The 19,611-nt window shown below is 39.2% G+C and overlaps 1 protein-coding gene across 1 annotated transcript; it reads left to right on the top strand.

Moving 5' to 3' along the window:
- The first annotated feature begins 572 nt into the window (after positions 1 to 572).
- Positions 573 to 19,278, top strand: LOC144199675 (chloride channel protein 1-like). Its single transcript, XM_077721487.1, has 24 exons — positions 573 to 696; positions 752 to 819; positions 3,546 to 3,798; positions 4,467 to 4,598; positions 5,652 to 5,780; positions 5,846 to 5,979; positions 7,058 to 7,135; positions 8,716 to 8,794; positions 9,888 to 10,013; positions 11,350 to 11,434; positions 11,515 to 11,616; positions 12,453 to 12,537; positions 12,750 to 12,905; positions 13,019 to 13,088; positions 13,214 to 13,324; positions 14,218 to 14,431; positions 14,511 to 14,644; positions 15,401 to 15,588; positions 15,666 to 15,747; positions 16,419 to 16,504; positions 16,574 to 16,618; positions 16,704 to 16,808; positions 17,210 to 17,296; positions 18,570 to 19,278. Exons 1-24 carry the CDS (start codon positions 573 to 575, stop codon positions 18,930 to 18,932), a joined length of 3,036 nt encoding a protein of 1,011 aa, XP_077577613.1. The 3' UTR covers positions 18,933 to 19,278.
- Positions 19,279 to 19,611: the final 333 nt, after the last annotated feature.

Below are 19,611 nucleotides of genomic sequence, written 5' to 3'. Positions count from 1 at the left end.
TTATTTTGCAATGAAAAATGTCAATTTTGATACATTTTTTAAATGAAAAATTTCAATTTTGATACTTTTTAAATGAAAATTTTCAATTTTGATACTTTTTAAATGAAAATTTTCAATTTTGATACATTTTGAAATGCCAAATTACAATTTTGATATATTTTGAATGACACATTTAAATTTTGATACATTTTGAACTGAGAAAATTCAATTTTGATACATTTTGAAATGACAAATTTCAATTTTGATACATTTTGAAATGAAAAATACAATTTTGATACATTTTGAAATGAAAAATTTCAATTTTGATACATTTTGAAATGAAAAATTTCAATTTTGATACATTTTGAAATGACAAATTTCAATTTTGATCCATTTTGAAATGAAAAATTTCAATTTTGATTCATATTGAAATGAAAAATTTCAATTTTGACACATTTTGAAATGAAAAAAATATTTTTTATACATTTTGAAAGCTTTAAATCTCATTATACTTGTGTCATGACAATAAAAACATTCAATTCAATTCAATTGTGGCATAGTCTAGTTGTTATCTTGTTTGGGTGTCACTTAGCATGCCGAGGAGAGAGGTCAAAGGTGAGCGGGGCATGTCTTTGCCGCTTAAGATGAACAGTGTGCAGGTCGCCGTGGTTAGCGGCCACTCTTTGATGGCGCCCGCTGCCAACGCCTGCGAGGGATGTTGATGAATGGGGGGCGCGGCGTTAATGCTCCGCACAGCTTGTCTGTTGTGTAGGCCAGGTGACAGAACAAGGCGTTGAACACAGACGTTGCCAAGTCATGCCCGGCTCCAGTGATGAGGAGGTAAAGCTGTGGATAAAAAAAAAATATAATAATGTTTTTTCTTCTTTTTTTCCAGAACTTATGCTTGATATATCTTCTTTTCATTGTTATTGTTCTAGGAAATCCATTTTTAATGGGCGTCCTGTGCAACTTAATGGAAAGTTGCTGTTGGTGCATTTTAATGTTGGTTTTAGTGGACTGAAAGATAAGAGCGCTAGATTTCCTATTTTCACGTCCTGAATTATTTAGAACATTATTTAGATACAAATTATCATTTAGAGAAGCTATAAAAGTTGAATGTTTTTGAAATATATTAAATATATGTACGTGGATAATGCCATGGAATTGTAATAATCCAAATATTTAAATAAATAGGATAGAAAAATCATTATTTTCATTTTTATATAGACAAAAAAATAACAAAAATAACAAAAATGGATCAGTAAATATTTGTTAGTATTATTATTTTTTTTCATTTCTAGGTAAAAAATGTCTGACAGACAAATGAACGATCAAAACATTAGTTTATTCGTTTTCAATCCTGTTTTGGGGGTGCTGGAGCCTATTCCAGGACATTCCTGTATTAGAATGAATAAACTCACAAATTAATGCTCATTATGTGGGGTCCTTATTCCTCGAGACTCAAGTCTTGAGTCGAAACCCCCACCCCTGCAAGCCGCTAGTATGCATTACGCTATCAATTATAAATAACTTATTGAACTCCTGCCATGCACTTTTGGTGTCATTTCTATCCTACAGATTGCACATTATAGTGCAACGAGAGTTGAGATTTATAGTCAGTTATGGGAGCTTTGGTCCTCTTGGGCGGGGGGCCTCCTGGCTGAAAGTGGCAGCTCCCCTTTCCCGTGCGTACACCACAGCCAAATGTGGTGGCCGTGTCATTTAGCACACGGGTGTCAAACTCGGTTTGGTTCGCGGGCCGCATTAATGCCCATCAGATCTCATGTGGGCCAAGTCGGTTTATTTTTAGCCTAAAAAAGTGAACTTACTGGCAGCTGTTGACGGCGCTAGGGGGTGATTAGGGTACTCACGGGTCATTTTTGGTTAATTTTGGGTCATTTACGATTGGTTTTGAGGGTCTTTCTGGGATGATTTTAGTTTGGTTTTTGGTTATTTGCTGATTTTTGGGGATTTGCAGGTTACTTGTTGGTTTTGGGGCATTTTAAGGGTAGGTTAGAGTACTCACGGGTCACTTTGGTTAATTTGGAGTAATTTACGATTGGTTTGAGGGTCTTTATGGGATGATTTTTGTTCAGTTTTTGGTTACTGTTGATTTTTGGGGATTTGCAGATTACTTCTTGTTTGTTTTGGGGCATTTTAAGGGTAGATTAGGGTACTCACGAGTCTTCTGGTTAATTTTGAGTTATTTCTGATTGATTTTGAGGGTCCTTCTGGGATGATTTTTGTTTTGTTCTCGGTTCCTGATGATTTTTGGGCATTTGAAGGTTACCTGTTGGTTTTGGGGCATTTTAAGGGTAGGTTAGGGTACTCACGGGTCACTTGCGGTCAATTTGGGGTCATTTTCGATTGATTTTGAGGGTCTTTCTGTGATGCTTTTTGTTCGTTTGTCGGTTCCTGCTGATTTTCAGGCATTTTCAGGTTACTTCTTGTTGGTTTTGAGACATTTTAAGGCTTCTTATTGACTCATTAGCTGCCATTGAAGGCACTGTTTTGATGGCATAGGGCGAATGAACCAATGGGATTGCGGATATGAAATTGAGGAACTTAAAAACATTTTGTGGAGAAAAAATATGAAAGTATTTCATTCTGTACGTACAGTTTGAATGAGCGGATCCCCTAACAGGCCACTTTGGGCCCACCGGCCACGTGATTGGCACCGTTAATTTAGCATTTGGCTTTTCAGGGTGGCAGAGGCAGCGATGGGATGCGTGCGATTCTCTGGTTTGGGTTGCACGCGCTGCGGCTGCGCCCGGATGTGCTGGATTTCACAGCTTCTGTGCTCTTAACGAGTGCAAACCGATCGGGTTGGATGGCGAGGTGTCATGTTGTCTCTATGTGTGTGTGTGTGTGTGTGTGTGTGTGTGCGACCATGTGACTTGGTGGAAGGTGTAAAGCGCACATAGTCGGAAGGGGAAGATGTGGAATGTCCTCTCTTCCAGGATCTCCTCGCGTGGCCGCCGGCCAGCGCCGCCTCTGCCCGGGGAGGGCTTTTTCCGATCTCTATGCCCATTTTGTCTATTTCTGTCTGTTGGGTATTCAGGTTGATGTGTATCTCTTACACTGAGGGGTGTCCAAGATTGTGCCCGCGGGCAAAGGGTAGGCCCCATCAATCATAGGAGGCGTCTAAGGGTGATTTGAAATGATTTTATATGTGTGTAGTAGTTTGTGTTGCTGCAATTATTGTTATTGGAAACATATTTAGGAGTGGGAATCACCCATTTTATGAAGATGTGTTATTATTCGTGATATATATTTGCTGATTTAAAATATAAAATATTAGCAAGTATTGTTATATATTTATTAAATTATTAGGAGTTATTGTGTTTTTGTCATTATAATTGCCAATTCAATACTATGTTAATAAAAAGGAAAGAAACGAATAAAAGCACAGAAACAAAGAGTTTATAGTCCCAAGTAATACTCTTTTTTTCATAGTACTGACTTTTGAAGGTAGATGGTCAGTGCATAAAAGTTGTTATTGTTTTGATACTCACAACAAAGATTGAGGAATATCCATCTGATATCATGACACTTTTGCCTAACAGCTGTACGGGGAGTACAGGGAGCAGCTTGGAAACTTTGCCCGGCGGGAGGCGGCCCGTTTGCTGACGGAGAGACAATGCCGGAGACAGGCGGAAGAAAACGACGCCGCCAGGGCGGGGACGGCGGCGGCGACGCCGGCGGGCGGCAGAGGGTCCGGACGGCGGCAGCACGGTCATCAACATCCCGTCGTTTTGGAATCACATCTCAGTCATACCTCCTCCACCAAAACACCACGTCCATACTCCAAATGTCAAGGTGAATTTTACAAATCGTTTGTTAAGGGTCGCGGGGGGTGCTGGAGCCTGTCCCAGTCAACTATATGACTGCCGCCGATCACAAGACCCATTTACACTCGTACCCAAAGGAATTTTTTTTGTACAACCGGCCTACCAAGCACGTTTTTTGGAATGTGGGAGGAAACTGGAGTACCCGGAGAAAACCCACACAAGCCTGGGGGAGAAAATGCAAAACTCCACATAAAAATGTCCAAATTCTGGAATCAAACCCCTGCTCTCAGAACTTTGAGGCAAACGCTCTTCCGGACTTACGTGGGTTTTCTCCGGGTACTCCACTTTTCTCCCACATTCTAAAAACACATGGTAGGCTGATTGGACACTCTAAATTGCCCCTAGCTGTGATTGGTTGTCCTTTGTCTGGGACATTTTTGGTTCTCACTGTACCCTGAGATGGGCTGTCCACCAGGATTGACTCCAGCACCCCCCGTGAGCCTAAAGCGGTTCATAAAATGAGATGAGATCCCCCAAAATTGACTCATGATAAGCATGCATGTTGATCCTAATCATCCCTAATGAAGTCTTTCACCTCCTGGTGATGATGATGATTACTGGCAGCCATTGTTACAATAACCGAGTGTCACAAATGAGCCGCGCTGATAAATGGAATCATTAATTTCCCCTCTCCAGATTGTTTGTCCCGCGTACGCCGCTACATTGTGAACAAGATGGGGGAGGACTGGATATTCTTGGTCCTCCTGGGCCTGACCATGGCGCTGGTCAGTTGGAGCATGGACTACGCCAGCGCCAAGAGCTTGCAAGGTAGCGCCGGGGGTCGAGACCTCGTTTAGACACAACAAGGGGGCCACAACTCGGGTGTTTGAGGTCATTGATCCGCCCTGTTTTCCAATGTTTACCTCCTCCAACACACCAGATTTAAATTGTCAGGCTCGTTAGCAGGCTTTTGGAAAGCTTGTTGATGAGTTGATTATTTGGTGCAGGTGTTGTAAAGTAATATTTTTCAGCCATTTCTGAGCCGGGGAACACTTTTTGTAGTGCAAAAATATCCAGGCATTATTTATTACTTATGTATTGATTATTATTTTTTCTCTTTGTTTGTTGTTGTTGTTGTTGTTGTTGTTTGTGCACTTGCTAGTGAAGATTTTGAATCTCATTATAGTATAATGACAATAAAAGCAATTCAATTCAATTCTTGATTAAATGAAAATCTTCTCATCTAAAACTATCAACTTTGTTGACAATATTTAACATTCTCATCAAAAATTTATCAACTGAAATCAAAAAACAACACCAAACAATAAGTCCAACGTATTTTAAGATAATTTTAAGGCTCTCAACCATTTCTGGTTCATGTGATGTAAAAATAGGTAATATACTGATTTTATTTTATGACCTTTTCTGCCAGGATGACTTTAATTTCTTAATACTACGCAAAAGCGTTTTTGCGCTTAAAAGTTGATGCGTGCGAAACCAAACAACTTCTGGTAAACATTACTATCAAAACAAGCTACAGAACGACTTTTATTTTGTAATATTACCATTTGAATGATGTAACATTAGAATCTAGAACTACTATTGTTCTTTATATTTCAATATTAATCTCCCAAAATGACTTCAATCTCTTACTAACAAGCAAAAAAGCAGTTTTATGTTTACGTGTTGACTTCTGGTAAATATTACCATCAAAATAAGCCACAGAACAACTTTGATATCATAATATTACGATCTGAATCGCGTAATATTACCTTATTATTCTCCATATTTCAATTTTAATCTCATAATATTAAGAGGGGCCCTCGAGTACCGTACCTGGTGACCCCCAAATCTAGAATAACACAACTCTCCATCCCTCAGCCTACAAGTGGATGCACGGGGAGCTGAAGGGCAACGTGGGGCTCCAGTTCCTAGCCTGGATTAGCTATCCCATGATCCTGGCCACATTCGCCTCACTCTTCTGCCATCTGGTTTCCCCGCAAGCCATCGGTGAGAACTTCTCTTGTAATGTCGCCTCTCGTCAAACGCGACAAACGTTTACCTTTTGCCGTCAGGTTCCGGGATTCCCGAGCTCAAGACCATCTTGAGGGGGGTGGTCCTGAAGGAGTACCTGACCTTGAAGGCCTTTGTGGCCAAAGTCATCGGGCTGACGGCGGGATTAGGCAGTGGAATGCCAGTGGGGAAAGAGGTAAACACTTTGGGACCAGTAGGGATGTCCCCATCACATATTTTTTGTGTATACAACGAGTCAGCTGTTTGAAGAATAGGTGAATTGAACATCTATCAATGTCAATGTCAGTCAGTGGAGTCAATTTTATGTCACTTTAGGGTACTTATAGGTCACTATCTGTCCATATTGGATAATTTTCTATTGATTTTTCATGTTACCTCCCCCCGAAATTATTACACAGAAGGGACTGTGTGTCGTGCTACCGCAAGTTTAGAGTCCGGATGGATGTGGGGAGAAAAAACTGTCCTTAAGTCTATTTGTCCGTACCTTGTGATACTGATATAAAGATATAAGGCAAAAATAACGCATTTAATTCTCTATGTATAGTATAAATGAACTACTAAATCAGCCAGAACAGTCCCGGGGGGTGCTGGAGCCTATCCCAGCTGACTTTGGGCCAGAGATGGGGGACAACCTGAATTGGTGTCCAGCCAATTTCAAGGAGACAAACAACTATTCACACTCACTCCTATCTAAGGGCAATTTAGATTGTCCAATCATCCTACCATGCATGTCTTTGGAATGTGGGAAGAAAGCGGAGTACCCGGAGAAAACCCATAGAGGCCCGGAGAGATCATAATCCGACAATTGGTCTGTTTTAGACAGAACTTGAACCGAGAACTAGTTCCGTCAATGGCAGTCAATGAGTTAAATGTAAATTCAGGCTTTACAAAGTTTAATAAAGAAACTAAAGGACTACTTTTTACAGTTTTTTAAAATCCTCATGAGCATCCCGCATAGCCGCCATGATGGCTTTCTACACTTCTCTGCTTTCTCGCCCACTCTATCACTTCTTTCCTGGAGTTTAGAGGATAATAAATCACGGGCTGTCTGGTTGTCCTGCCCTGCCTCCCCTGGCTGATTATTCTAGTCCTCCTCCGAGTGCATTATTCCCCCCGCCCGCCCCTGGAAGGCCACCTCGCCCGCTAATTAGGCCCTGATTGATGTGTTTCGATACCCCGCGACCCATTTTACACTCGCGTTTCACACGCCATCGTCAGTGTTTTTGTGTGTGTCTCCCCGCCTCATCCCTCAGGGTCCATTCGTCCACATCGCCAGTATCTGTGCCGCAGTGCTCAGTCGCTTCATGTCCATCTTCTCCGGCGTCTATGAGGTAAGATGGAGCCTCAGGCAAGAAGACGTGTGTGCTTTGACCTTATGACGACTAAACCCTTCCAATTGGTCTAACCCGAAAAGACATTTCAGATAAACAACAAAATGGGTTTAAAGAAATTTGCACAAAGTCATTTTCGCGAAAATTTGGTTTGCGTACTTGTTTTTTACAGTAATCCCTCGAATATCACGGCTTTACTACATTGCTGATTTTTTGGGGAGGATTTTTTGTTGTTTAAATTATTTTTTTATGTAAGTTCATAAAAATGTCAATATCCACGCAAGTGGAAAATGAAGATTATATATATATATATATATATATATATATATATATATATATATATATATATATATTATATTTCCTGATTTTTTTTCGATAATTGTAATTTTTTAAATCATTTTTTAAGTTCAAAATCATTTTATAAAGTCTAAAAATCTAAAATATAAAAATAATTTCTGTTTCCACTTTAATATGCAAAATAATGATTAAAAGAGAATACATTAATCAGACAAAATAGTGCATGGGTGTTAAACTAGCGGCTCAGGGGCCAGATCCGGTCCTCCACTTGTTTTTCTGAGGCCCAAAATTGTATTATTTGCATGCACCCAACCATTCCTTGCTATGCTAGCACCCGGAAAAAAAACCCACCCATCACCTTGTCTGTGTTTGTGTTTCTTAGTATTAATAGTGTGATGCTAATGTTTGGCATGTGTAAAAATGTTGACCCTAGCTCCTCCTTCTTTGTCCCTTTTTGCTCCCCCTCCCATTGCTTCCCCTATTACTGACCCTTGAACCCCACCCAGAATGGCACCCGCAACCAGGACCTGTTGGTGTGTGCGTGTGCTGTGGGAGTGGCCACTTGTTTCGCTGCTCCAGTTGGAGGCAAGACTTCAAAAATGTCGACTTGAACGACATAATTGCTAATTTTGATATTTGCTATTTGGTTCATATTTATTCTTATATTTTTTTTACCAGATAGTATGTTTACAATGTGTGCAAAATTATATATATATATTTTTCAAGGTAATCGGGGTGTGTAAAACAAATGAGGGTGGATTGATTTCAGCTTGAATAATCGTTAGTTGCCCCAGGTATAAATGAAGCGAAAGTTTTGGGACACTTTTTTAGTACACACTGTAAAAAATGTCACACATTTTTTACCATTTGAAAAAATGACAGTAAAACTGTAAATTTGTATGAAATTTTGCAGAAGAATTTGTTTTAATACAATGATGGTCAAAATTTAATATTGTCATTTATCACAATTCTAATTTTATCTAATCTACTCAAATCTAATCTAACTCATTCACTGCCGTTGATGGTTGTAAAAATCCAGTGAAAGTATCCCAATACTTTTGTCAAAATGCTGCAATTTGCATGTCTGGCATGTTCCCTTCACCCCTTTTTATTACTGCCACTGGTAAAAATCACGGAGCACTATTTATTCACTTTATCCAATTTTGCTTCCCCACTGTCACATGACCCCTCCCACTCGTACCTTCGTCCTACCTGTCTGTCCTGACCCCACCCATTGTTGACCCCGTCCCGCCCCCTGACCCTTCTGTTGTCTGTGTCAGTAGAACCCTTACGGTTACACAGATATTCTGACAGTTGGCTGTGCCGTCGGGGTGGGATGCTGTTTCGGCACTCCGCTAGGAGGTACTGTACAATTTTGCACCTGTTACTGTCCAAAAACATGCTTTCAAAGCTTTTTTTTTTAGAAGGGATCCGATTCTGGGAGATTCTTTTGCATTTGTAGGAGGGCTCACTTATCTTAATTTGCTTGCTTTACTGCCAAGTCAATGAAAAGGGTGGGAAATTGTTATCACTCTTGATTTTGATGACTTGCATTGTGGTTTTTAGGTCTATGTGAGTCCCTTTTTGTTCTATAATCTGGCCACCCAGGCCTTTGCGATTGTGGAATAGGTGCTGTTTTTTTTCTGAAAATGTATTCCTTTTTTAAACATTTCCCTACATAGTTTGGTAATATATTGTTTGTATATTTCCAAAATGATACTACTATATACATTTATGGCTATATACCGTATTTTCCTGCATATAAACCGTATTTGTAACAAAAAATGCTGACTAAATCAAGGCTATGGCTTATATGCGCACAAGACTTGCTATACTTTTTTCACCAGTTGATGTCGGTGAAGTAACATTTACTATTTGTTGGTTATTTTCTGTTTTGCAGGAATCAAACAACCTATACTGGTTGAATTCATTCCTTATTATATTGACCTTAATAATGTACTTGATACAGGATATCAGAAATACCACAAGTGATGATTTTTCTTAAGATTTTCCCTTCAAAGTAACACATTTGTACTCCCTATTAAAACCATGAATATGAATAAATGAATTTTGAATCTGGGGGCGGCTTATACGCGAGAAATTGTAAAATTCAACAATTTCAAAGCAATTTTAAGGGTGCAGCTTATATACAGGGTGGCTTATATGCAAGTAAATACGGTGCTTCTCTTGTCTAAATCCACCTTCAACTCTGATTCTTATTCAACATTTCGTCCTCATTATCCTTGTAAATAAATCACCATCCGGCAATTAGATTTCAATCAACGACAAAGGACCCGACTCATTAGCCTGCGTACGTGTATTTGTGTATTATTTATTCGTTTCCACCGGCAGATTTGAACTCCATCCCCCTTTCCTTACACCCCATCCTTGACCACTTCTTGTCGTTTTCTATGAACTAATCCTCCCTTTTTCCTCTTTCCTCATCCACCACCAGGGGTGTTGTTCAGTATTGAGGTCACGTCTACCTACTTTGCAGTGAGGAATTACTGGCGGGGATATTTTGCCGCCACGTTCAGCGCCTTCATATTCAGGGTGCTCTCAGTATGGAACAAGGATGCCGGTGAGACGCAAGACACACACTCACACACACAAAACACACACACATACACACAGCATACTGCAGTGCTAGCATTTTTTGGAAAGTATGTAACTGGTTTTGACGGCAAAGTCCTTCGTCTTGTTTTCCCTTTAAGTCGATATGGATAAAGAGCCTGCTTTCATACTGGAAGATTAGGCCGAGGCTAGTATATATTAAAGAAACGACGTATAAATGTACGTCACTGGATCTATTCCAGGCCAAGTGGATGAAATGACTTTTTTTTCACAAAATATTGCTTTGCCGGATCCCCTGCTTGTTTAGAACCAAAAGATAATTAGTGCACTATTTTAAAAAAATAATAATAATGGGTGTTTAACAAATACTAGATTGAGTTTACCCACTTAGAGAAGGTAAAGTAATTTAATCTTGTCTATTAGGATCGGATAGTAGTTTCTGGTCACCATAAAAAAATTCAACTCTCTACGTTGCACGGTTTGGACAAACGTAGCGAGAGAATCTTAACATACACACTCACACACGCCCATAAATCATGCTTTTTCAGGATTATATATTCATAAAGATGCAGTTTTACAAAACCATTCAGTTGGAATTAGTCATGCTGTTCCTGTTTTTTTTTTTTTTTTTGTAATGTAGTTCTGGAGGAAAGTTTTTGGATTAAAGCTGTTTAGTGCAGTTGTGTATGATCTCATCTCTGTCCAAATACTTTTGGATATAGTTGCAGGGCTATAAATAATTTGTAAAATGTATCTATTTGGTTTGAAATCCTTCATTTTAGTAAATAATTTGGTCGTTTGTTTTCAAATGTAAAAATATGTTAGTGGAATTATTAGTAAAGTGGTTAGTATTTAACTCCAGTTATTCCTTTTGAAAACAGTTATGATATAAGTATTCAATGGAAACTCAATTTAAAAATATATGCATTTTTACATCCAAAAAGTCAATAAAATTAAACCATAAAATTATGTTTTAATGAAAAAAAAATCATTTGAACAGGCCTATATTTTGTTTATCAATAAAATGTGTTCTTGAATTGGATTTCACTTAATTTGGCATTGGATAAGCAGACATGTAAACGTCAATGTCTAAACTACTTGGGACTACTAAATCCAGTCTAAATTTCTAGGATCTTAAGACCATAGCGTTAATTAAAACATCACATTAAAGAAATCCCCAGATTATGCAAATAAGAGTCCATTGGGTGGCGAGTGAGTGCACGGGGGAATGAAATCAAAGCCGTCGGATTTGGTTTGGGTAACCAATTAATAGTTCCCACTCTGTGATTGTATGATTTGGTCCCTGGAGGAAAAGCACGTCTCTGACTTTGTGTTTTCCCCAGTCACAATCACGGCTCTGTTCAAAACCAACTTTCGCATGGATTTCCCCTTCGACCTGCAGGAGTTGCCAGCATTTGCAATCATCGGGTAAAGTGTGTGCGTGCGTCTGTGTCTACGTCATTCAATGAAAATGTATCCTAGCGGTGGGGTTTTTTTTTGCTTTTCAGGATCTCGTGCGGGTTCATGGGGGCCTTCTTCGTCTACTTGAACAGACAGGTGGTTCTGTTCATGAGAAGACCCACGGCGCTCACTCGCTTCCTGACGAAACAGTGGGTGCATACGTACTAATGAGGAATATTTGGAAAAAAACAACGTTGACACTTTACGATATCCGTACCTCATCCGCCATTATGGCTCCTTTGCTATAGTTTCTGTTTAGCACCGGGTGTATTTTAGTTATTTTGTACATTACGGCTTAAAATAAAAAATATTATAGGTTCAGCCTAACGATTAGGTTAGTTTAGGTCAGGTTATGTTGGATCTGGTTAGGTTAGATTATATTGGATTGGATTACATTACAGTACATTATGTTACCTTACCTTACATTACCTTACATTACCTTACATTACCTTACATTACCTTACATTACCTTACATTACCTTACATTACCTTACATTACCTTACATTACCTTACATTACCTTACCTTACAATGTAAGGTAAGGTAATATAAAGTAAGGTAAAGTATTGTAATGTAATGTAATCCAATCCAAGATAATGTAAGGCTTGCCTTACTTTACTTGCATTATCTTACATTACATTACCGTACCTTACATTACCTCACCTTACCCTACATTACCTTACATTATCTTACCTTACATTATTTTATCATACATTACATTTTCTTACATTATATTATCTTACATTATATTATCTTACATTACATTATCTTACATTGCATTAGATTATATTAGTTGTTCCATATTTTATTTATGTTTTTGGTGTTGAATATTATCCAATAAATTTCCCCCAAAAATGCGACTTATACTCTAGTGCAACTTCAGTTTTTTTTCCTTCTTAATTATGTATTTTTTTTTTGGCTGGTGCGATTTACAGTCCAGAAAAAACGCTATCTAAAATGACAGATGTTTGTGTGTGTGTTTCCAGTCGGTTGATCTATCCAGGAGCCGTCACCTTGATTATCGCCTCATTCACCTTTCCTCCTGGATTTGGACAGTTTATGGCTGGTGAGGTGAGGAACAAAAATAATACTATTTATAATGTACAGTATTCCCTCGATTTTTGCTGTTAATCCGTTCCATAACCACCCGTATTAAATGAATTTCCACCAAGTAGGAAGCATACAGTAATCTTTTGTTTTCACAAAAACAAAGAGTATCCCTCCTCCACATTTCGATATTATTTCCCCTTTTTCCGACTTTTGTATCCTCCATTTTCCGTCAGCTCATGCCCAGAGAGTGCATCAACTCGCTGTTCGACAACTTCACCTGGACCAAAATCTCAGCATCCTCCCCTCCGCCCGGCTTGGGCCGCTCGACCGTATGGCTTCACCCGCAAGTCAGCGTCTTCGTCATCCTCGTCCTCTTCCTCGTCATGAAGGTGAGCCTTTTTCCTAGATTGGATCCTTGTCCGCCATTAGATCAAGTCATTAGATCGACTTAAAGTGTTGCTGACCAAATGAAACCTCCGGGATCCGTTTTTTTGCATCTCAGTTCTGGATGTCAGCGGTTTCCACCACCATGCCAATCCCCTCAGGCGCCTTCATGCCAGTGTTCATATTAGGTAAGACAATTTAGGCTTTTTTTTGTTGCTTTTTATTATTTCCAGTGCGCTTTTTTCTTGCCTGCTGACCCTCAGCAGCTTCTTTTGGTTTGTCTTCACCAGCGTACCTTATCTCGCTCCTCTAGGAGCCGCTTTTGGTCGCCTGGTAGGAGAGATCATGGCTACTCTGTTCCCCAACGGAATCCTATTTGACGGAATCGTGTACCGCATTCTGCCGGGAGGATATGCCGTCATCGGTCAGTGGCGGCCTTCCCCTGCTTGTCCTTTGTATTTGACCTCGTGTTAGGAAATGAAATATGGCTTCCCGTGAAGGACCGTCATCCCCTTATATCATCCATTGCGAAAAAATATTGTTAAATGGGGTTCTTACAAGATTTAATTAAACACAATGACATTACTTTATTTTTTTCTGATTTATATTGATGGAAAAAAAATGCATAGGATTTAGTAGTATGTATATGATGTACTTATTTGGGTTAATAGTAATAATAAATCATAGAGGTGGAACAGTGTTTGAGTGGTCCACCTCCAAGTTTTGAGATCGAGGGTTCAATTCCCAGGCCGACATTCCAGTGATTAGTTTGCACGTTTTTTCCTTTGTCTGCGTGGGTTTTCTCCGGGTACTCTGGTTTTCTCCCAGAACCCAGTAACATGAATGAAAAATCGTCCCAAATGCATGAGTGTGATTGGTTGTTCATTTCAATGTGCCCTGTGATTGGCTGGGAAATAATTTGCCTATTGCCCATAGATGGCTGGGATAGTCTCTAGCACCCCCACAAAATTATTGATTTTATTTAAATATTGTTGTTCATAAAAGTCTAGGAAGGTTTATTATTTTTTTATAGAGCCTTTACAATGCTAATTTTAGCACTTTCAGGAAAATTGGTCACTTTAACCCTTTATAGAGCAAGTTATCATTCATTTTTTTCCCTTAATATTTTGAAATGAACAGTTATGGATGTTTTGGATAGTATAAAAGAATTAAAGGCATTTTTTGTACATGTAAAAACAGGTTAACATGTGTTTTAGGGGGTGCTAGAACAAATTAATTTCTGATCATTTGACTTTAAAAGGGTCATTTGTAAAAATTTACATGCAATGTAAATCTGGGGCTGTACTTTTCCACCAGGCGCCGCCGCCATGACGGGAGCCGTCACTCACACCGTTTCCACGGCGGTGATTTGCTTCGAGCTAACGGGTCAGATTTCCCACATCTTGCCCATGATGGTGGCGGTCATTCTAGCCAACATGGTGGCCCAAGGTCTACAACCCTCGTTATACGACTCCATCATCCAAGTGAAGAAGCTGCCATACTTGCCTGAGCTGGCCCTCGGGCACATCAGGTAAAAAAAAACGGCCGGCGTCCATGTTTTTGGATTTTACAAGCAGAGACGTCTTTGATTTTACCCACGTTTTTTGCAGCAAGTATAACATCTTTGTGGAGGACATCATGGTACGCAAGGTGATGTTTTTGTCGTCAAACTCGACCTATCGGGAATTGAATCGTCTGCTGGAGACGACGGCGTTGAAAACCATCCCTCTGGTTGATTCCAAAGGTTAGGCAAGTTAAAGAATAGCTTTATGTCTTACAGTCGTGACATTTCTGTGACCAATGTGGCTTTTTCATCACTATTTACTCATCCTTATCTTATTTTCTTATCTATTTGACCACTAACAACAAATATTAAGCGTCCAATTATCTAAAATATACAGTAAAATCATTCTTTTCAGATATAGTAATAGATATAGTAGTTATTTATGTCTGATTTATATGATATTTTGACTTCTTTTTAATTATTCGACCTATAGTTAATCCGAAATTTAAAATTGCCTTTTCAGCGACACCTGGTGGTTCGGACAGCAACTATTTATGTCTGATTTACATAATAGGAGTCATTTGAAACCGTCTTTCTCCAAAATATTAATTTTTATTACAATGAAAGTGGACCGCTCGGTTTCCGTGGCGATGACGACTATTAGTCGTCAAGATAGAAACGGTTATTTGCGTTGAATTTGTATCATTTTTTTTTGAGATTTTGTTTAATTTGAGGTCATGAGATTAGATTAAATTACATTAGAACTTTATTTCATCGCGTTAGGGAAATTATCTTGGTTGGAGTAGTAAGTACAGACACAGAAGACATTGTAGACCTAGTTAAAAAAAATCCCTTATCTCAAATATTAAGTCGTCCTTGAAGTCAGTGGATTCCAACATCCAAACAAGTGTCTTCCTGTTCAAATGGATTGGACATCTCTGGGTTTTAATGGCCGCCATTGACTAACTGTTCCTTCCATTCCTGCCTTACCTAAAGAATCCATGATTCTTCTGGGCTCCATCGAAAGGATGGAGCTCCAAGCGGCCATCGACTGGTGGCTCTCGCCAGCTAGGCGGGTCTTTGAGCTGGGTCAGACCTCACTCGGCCCGGTCTCCAAAATCAGCTGGGAATCGTTCGCTTTTGTGGACGAGGAAGGCGACGACGATGAGGGTGTCGAAGACAAGGTGAGGATACGGATTGCTGGTGCAATTTCAAATGATGTTAAAGTGTTTTTATTTTATTGTGTTTGTTTTTCTTCCAGAGCGTGCCAGTGCTAGATGAATGTAACGGGCCCGTCCCGTCACCCAAAGCTCAGGAGCCTTCGACCAATCACACGAGCTCAGGTACAATTTGAACAGCAAGAGCTTCCAAACGTCAAAAGTCAGTTTTTGTAGTCTTATTAGTATTTTTTTGAGTTTGAGAGAGTTTTTCCTAAAATCTTGTTTTCTGATAGTTTCCTTTTTAATAGTTCATTCTAATTTTAAAAAAAGCACGCTAATGTATTTTGCCGTTTAATATACCCGAGTATATTAAATAATTTTTGCTTGTTTGAGCCTCCCGTTTGTGCGCCATTTAATATACCCCTGCCTTTTAATGTACCTTTGCCGTTTAATATAGCCGGGTATATTAAACGGCAACTCCGTTTTTTTGGAAAGATTTGTATGGTGTTTATTGGGGCATAATTATAGATACATAAGTTCATTAAAATTCCAAGTCAGACTTTATTCAGCAGTAAGTAGTTCTAACCTGAGCAGTAGGTACTTTTAGTCTGCAAAACATTGATGCACCCCGTCATGGCATAACGAGTGCACAGTAGATCGTACCTTCCCGTATGTGCGCCATTTAATATACCCCTGACGTTTAATATACCTGGGTATGTTACATGGCGGGGGTATATTGAACAGCAAAATACGGATATTTCAAAATAATTGTACGTTGTTCCAGAAATGCTTTTCAAAATGAATAGTCAAGGTCAGCATTGACGACTTTGCTTAATATGTTTAAACATGATCAGAAAAACGCAAAACAGCGTCTGTGAGGAGGACACTTCAGAGACTCTTTTCCTCATCGTCGTCCTCCACCGGCCAGACCGATGCGCAGGTATGCTAACTGTTCTAGACTAAGAATGTTGAAAATGGCGGCTCAGTCAACATGTGTTATCCATCCCAGGACACGGCACCCCCTACATTGGCTGACACAATGTCACCGGACGAGGTAGTGTACCGGCAAAGTTTAGCGTTATCAGCTAATAAGTCGACTTACCGTACGATAAGTGCGGTCCTGTGATTGGCCGAAGCAGATCAAAGCCTGGGAGGAGTCTGAGATGGACAAACCAATAGACATGGAGCAGATTCGCATTGACCCCTCCCCCTTTCAATTGGTGGAAAAAACATCTTTGCACAAGGTGAGCCAGAAAATACTAAACTACAGTTTTTGATTTGACTGAATTGTTGAGGACAAGTTTTGAACTTGGCTCTAGCACCCCTCCTTGCGACCTTTTTGTGATTAAGCAGTTCAGAATTTAGTGGATGCCAAAATGTGGAAAGGAAAAACAAACATACCTATTAAAGACAGTATTTTTCTACAGTTTTAAGTGAATGGCAATTCTGTATACTTCAAACTGCACTGTCCAAATACGTATTATGTATTATGTGCGTTATGTATACAACACATTATCGCAATGCATTGTTAGCTCCTGCAGAGAAAGTGTTTATGAGCGACCACACAAACAGAATGCTGTCACATTCCAATACATTTAACACTGAGTGGAAGGTAACCCACTGGCACCTGTTCTCTATTCTTCAGACCCACACTCTGTTCTCCCTGCTGGGTCTGAGTCACGCCTACGTTACCAGTATTGGCAAGCTGGTGGGTGTGGTTGCACTCAAAGAGGTAAAAAGTACTTTTGGGCTTCAAGTGTGTTTACTGTAAATATTTCAACAAACAACACCACATGAACTGATAAATAACAACCAGGGAATAATAATAATAATAAATAAAAAAAGCAAACAATAACTAGTTAACATAGATAAGTAGACAACGTAATGAATAAGTAGTGGTCAACATAGAGAAGTAGTCAACATAGATAAGTAGTCAATGAAATAAATAAGTATTAGTCAACATAGATAAGTAGTCAACATGGATAAGTAGTCGACATAATAAATAAGTAGTAGTCAACATACATATGTAGTATAGAGAAGTAGTCAACATAGATAAGTAGTCAATGAAATAAATAAGTATTAGTCAACATAGATAAGTAGTCAACATGGATAAGTAGTCGACATAATAAATAAGTAGTAGTCAACATACATATGTAGTATAGAGAAGTAGTCAACATAGATAAGTAGTCAATGAAATAAATAAGTATTAGTCAACATAGATAAGTAGTCAACATGGATAAGTAGTCGACATAATAAATAAGTAGTAGTCAACATACATATGTAGTATAGAGAAGTAGTCAACATAGATAAGTAGTCAATGAAATAAATAAGTATTAGTCAACATAGATAAGTAGTCAACATGGATAAGTAGTCGACATAATAAATAAGTTGTAGTCAACATACATATGTAGTATAGAGAAGTAGTCAACATTGATAAGTAGTCAATGAAATAAATAAGTATTAGTCAACATAGATAAGTAGTCAACATGGATAAGTAGTCGACATAATAAATAAGTAGTAGTCAACATACATATGTAGTGAACTTAATAAATAAGTAGTCGACATAGATAAGTCGTCAACATAGATAAGTTGTCGTCAACATAGATAAGTCACCAACATAGATAGGTAGTCAACATAGAAAAGTAGTCGACATAGATAAGTAGTCATTATAGATAAGTAGTCAACATAGATAAGTCGTCAACATAGATAAGTTGTCGTCAACATAGATAAGTCGCCAACATAGATAGGTAGTCGACATAGATAAGTAGTCGACATAGATAAGTAGTCGACATAGTAGATAAGTCGTCAACCTAGTAAATAAGTTGTCAACATAGATAAGTTGTCAACATAAAAAATAAGTAGTTAACCTATTAATAAGTAGTAGTCAACAGAAATAAGTCGGTTTTTGAGCGAAATTGGAGCCGTCACCTTCAATATTTGTCAACTATGGTTTTCTTCATAAAGAATGTCACAGAATAGCAATGACTTATGGGTTGTGCATCCAGTTACAGAAAGCTATCGAGGGCTCCACCCAAAGTGGCGTGAGACTGCGCCCGCCGTTGGCCAGCTTCCGAGATGCCAGCATGAAATCCAAGAAGCACCAGCCGCCATCTTCTACCGCTTCCTCCCCCACGTGGGACAGGGACCTTTGGGCCGAGGGGAGCAGGAGGGAGGATTCCAGAAGAATATCCGCCCGAGACGTCTTATTTTCACGCGGAGGCCACTCGGCCGACGCCCACCAGCCGGCGGCGTCGCCGTCCACCTCCTCGCCGGCCTCGCCGTCCACCTCCTCGCAGGCCGACCCCGTCCTGGCGCCGTCCTCCCGACGGGAGGAGCACGAGAGCGAGGAGTCGGACGAGCCCATCTAGAAAGGACGAGTCGGCTCACAGACTTTGTATTCAAGCGAGCACATTTTTTTTCTACTTTTTTTCCACTTTTCAAATCTCAGGGGCCTCCTGTGTCTTTCGCTAAATTTTTAGCCATTTTGGACATTTTGGTCCGTCTTATTCATGGATTTATACGAGGCACATCCACGTCGGTGGACTGCTAATTTATACTAAAACATTTGATGGGCAAACGGCAGCCATTTTTTGATGATAATGAAGTCGTGTACTGATTTAGAATTAATTTCATTTACCGCGAGGAGGGTTTAAATGTTTACCGATTGAGGTTCGTTTTAAATGGATGATTTACTAATATATATAACTGCTCTTAAATCAACTGGAAGGATCTGTCATTTTTTAACAATAAAAATGGAGAGAAAACTATGAGCAACGTAATTCAATTAATAGGGTTTTTAAAAAGATAAAGAGTGAGTCTTAATTATGACAATAAGTTACGTGTTAAGTTTTTGTATTAGAAGAACTCTTAATCACTTATTCTTTTAAACAACATTACTAAAGTGTCTTAATTAATATTCTAACCAAAAGGCATGACACCCTGAACTGGTCGCCGGCCAATCACAGGGCATGTTTTTGACAATCAATCACTCATATTAATCTGCTTTTGATTTAGTAATTTCTTCCAAGTGCACAGTGCTGCCTTATT

The sequence above is a fragment of the Stigmatopora nigra genome, chromosome 7 (assembly GCF_051989575.1).
Source record: "Stigmatopora nigra isolate UIUO_SnigA chromosome 7, RoL_Snig_1.1, whole genome shotgun sequence".
In the NCBI taxonomy this organism is placed as follows: Eukaryota; Metazoa; Chordata; class Actinopteri; order Syngnathiformes; family Syngnathidae; genus Stigmatopora; species Stigmatopora nigra.
The sequence above is the reverse complement of the archived record's forward strand: the minus strand, read 5'-3'. Positions and strand labels throughout refer to the sequence as shown.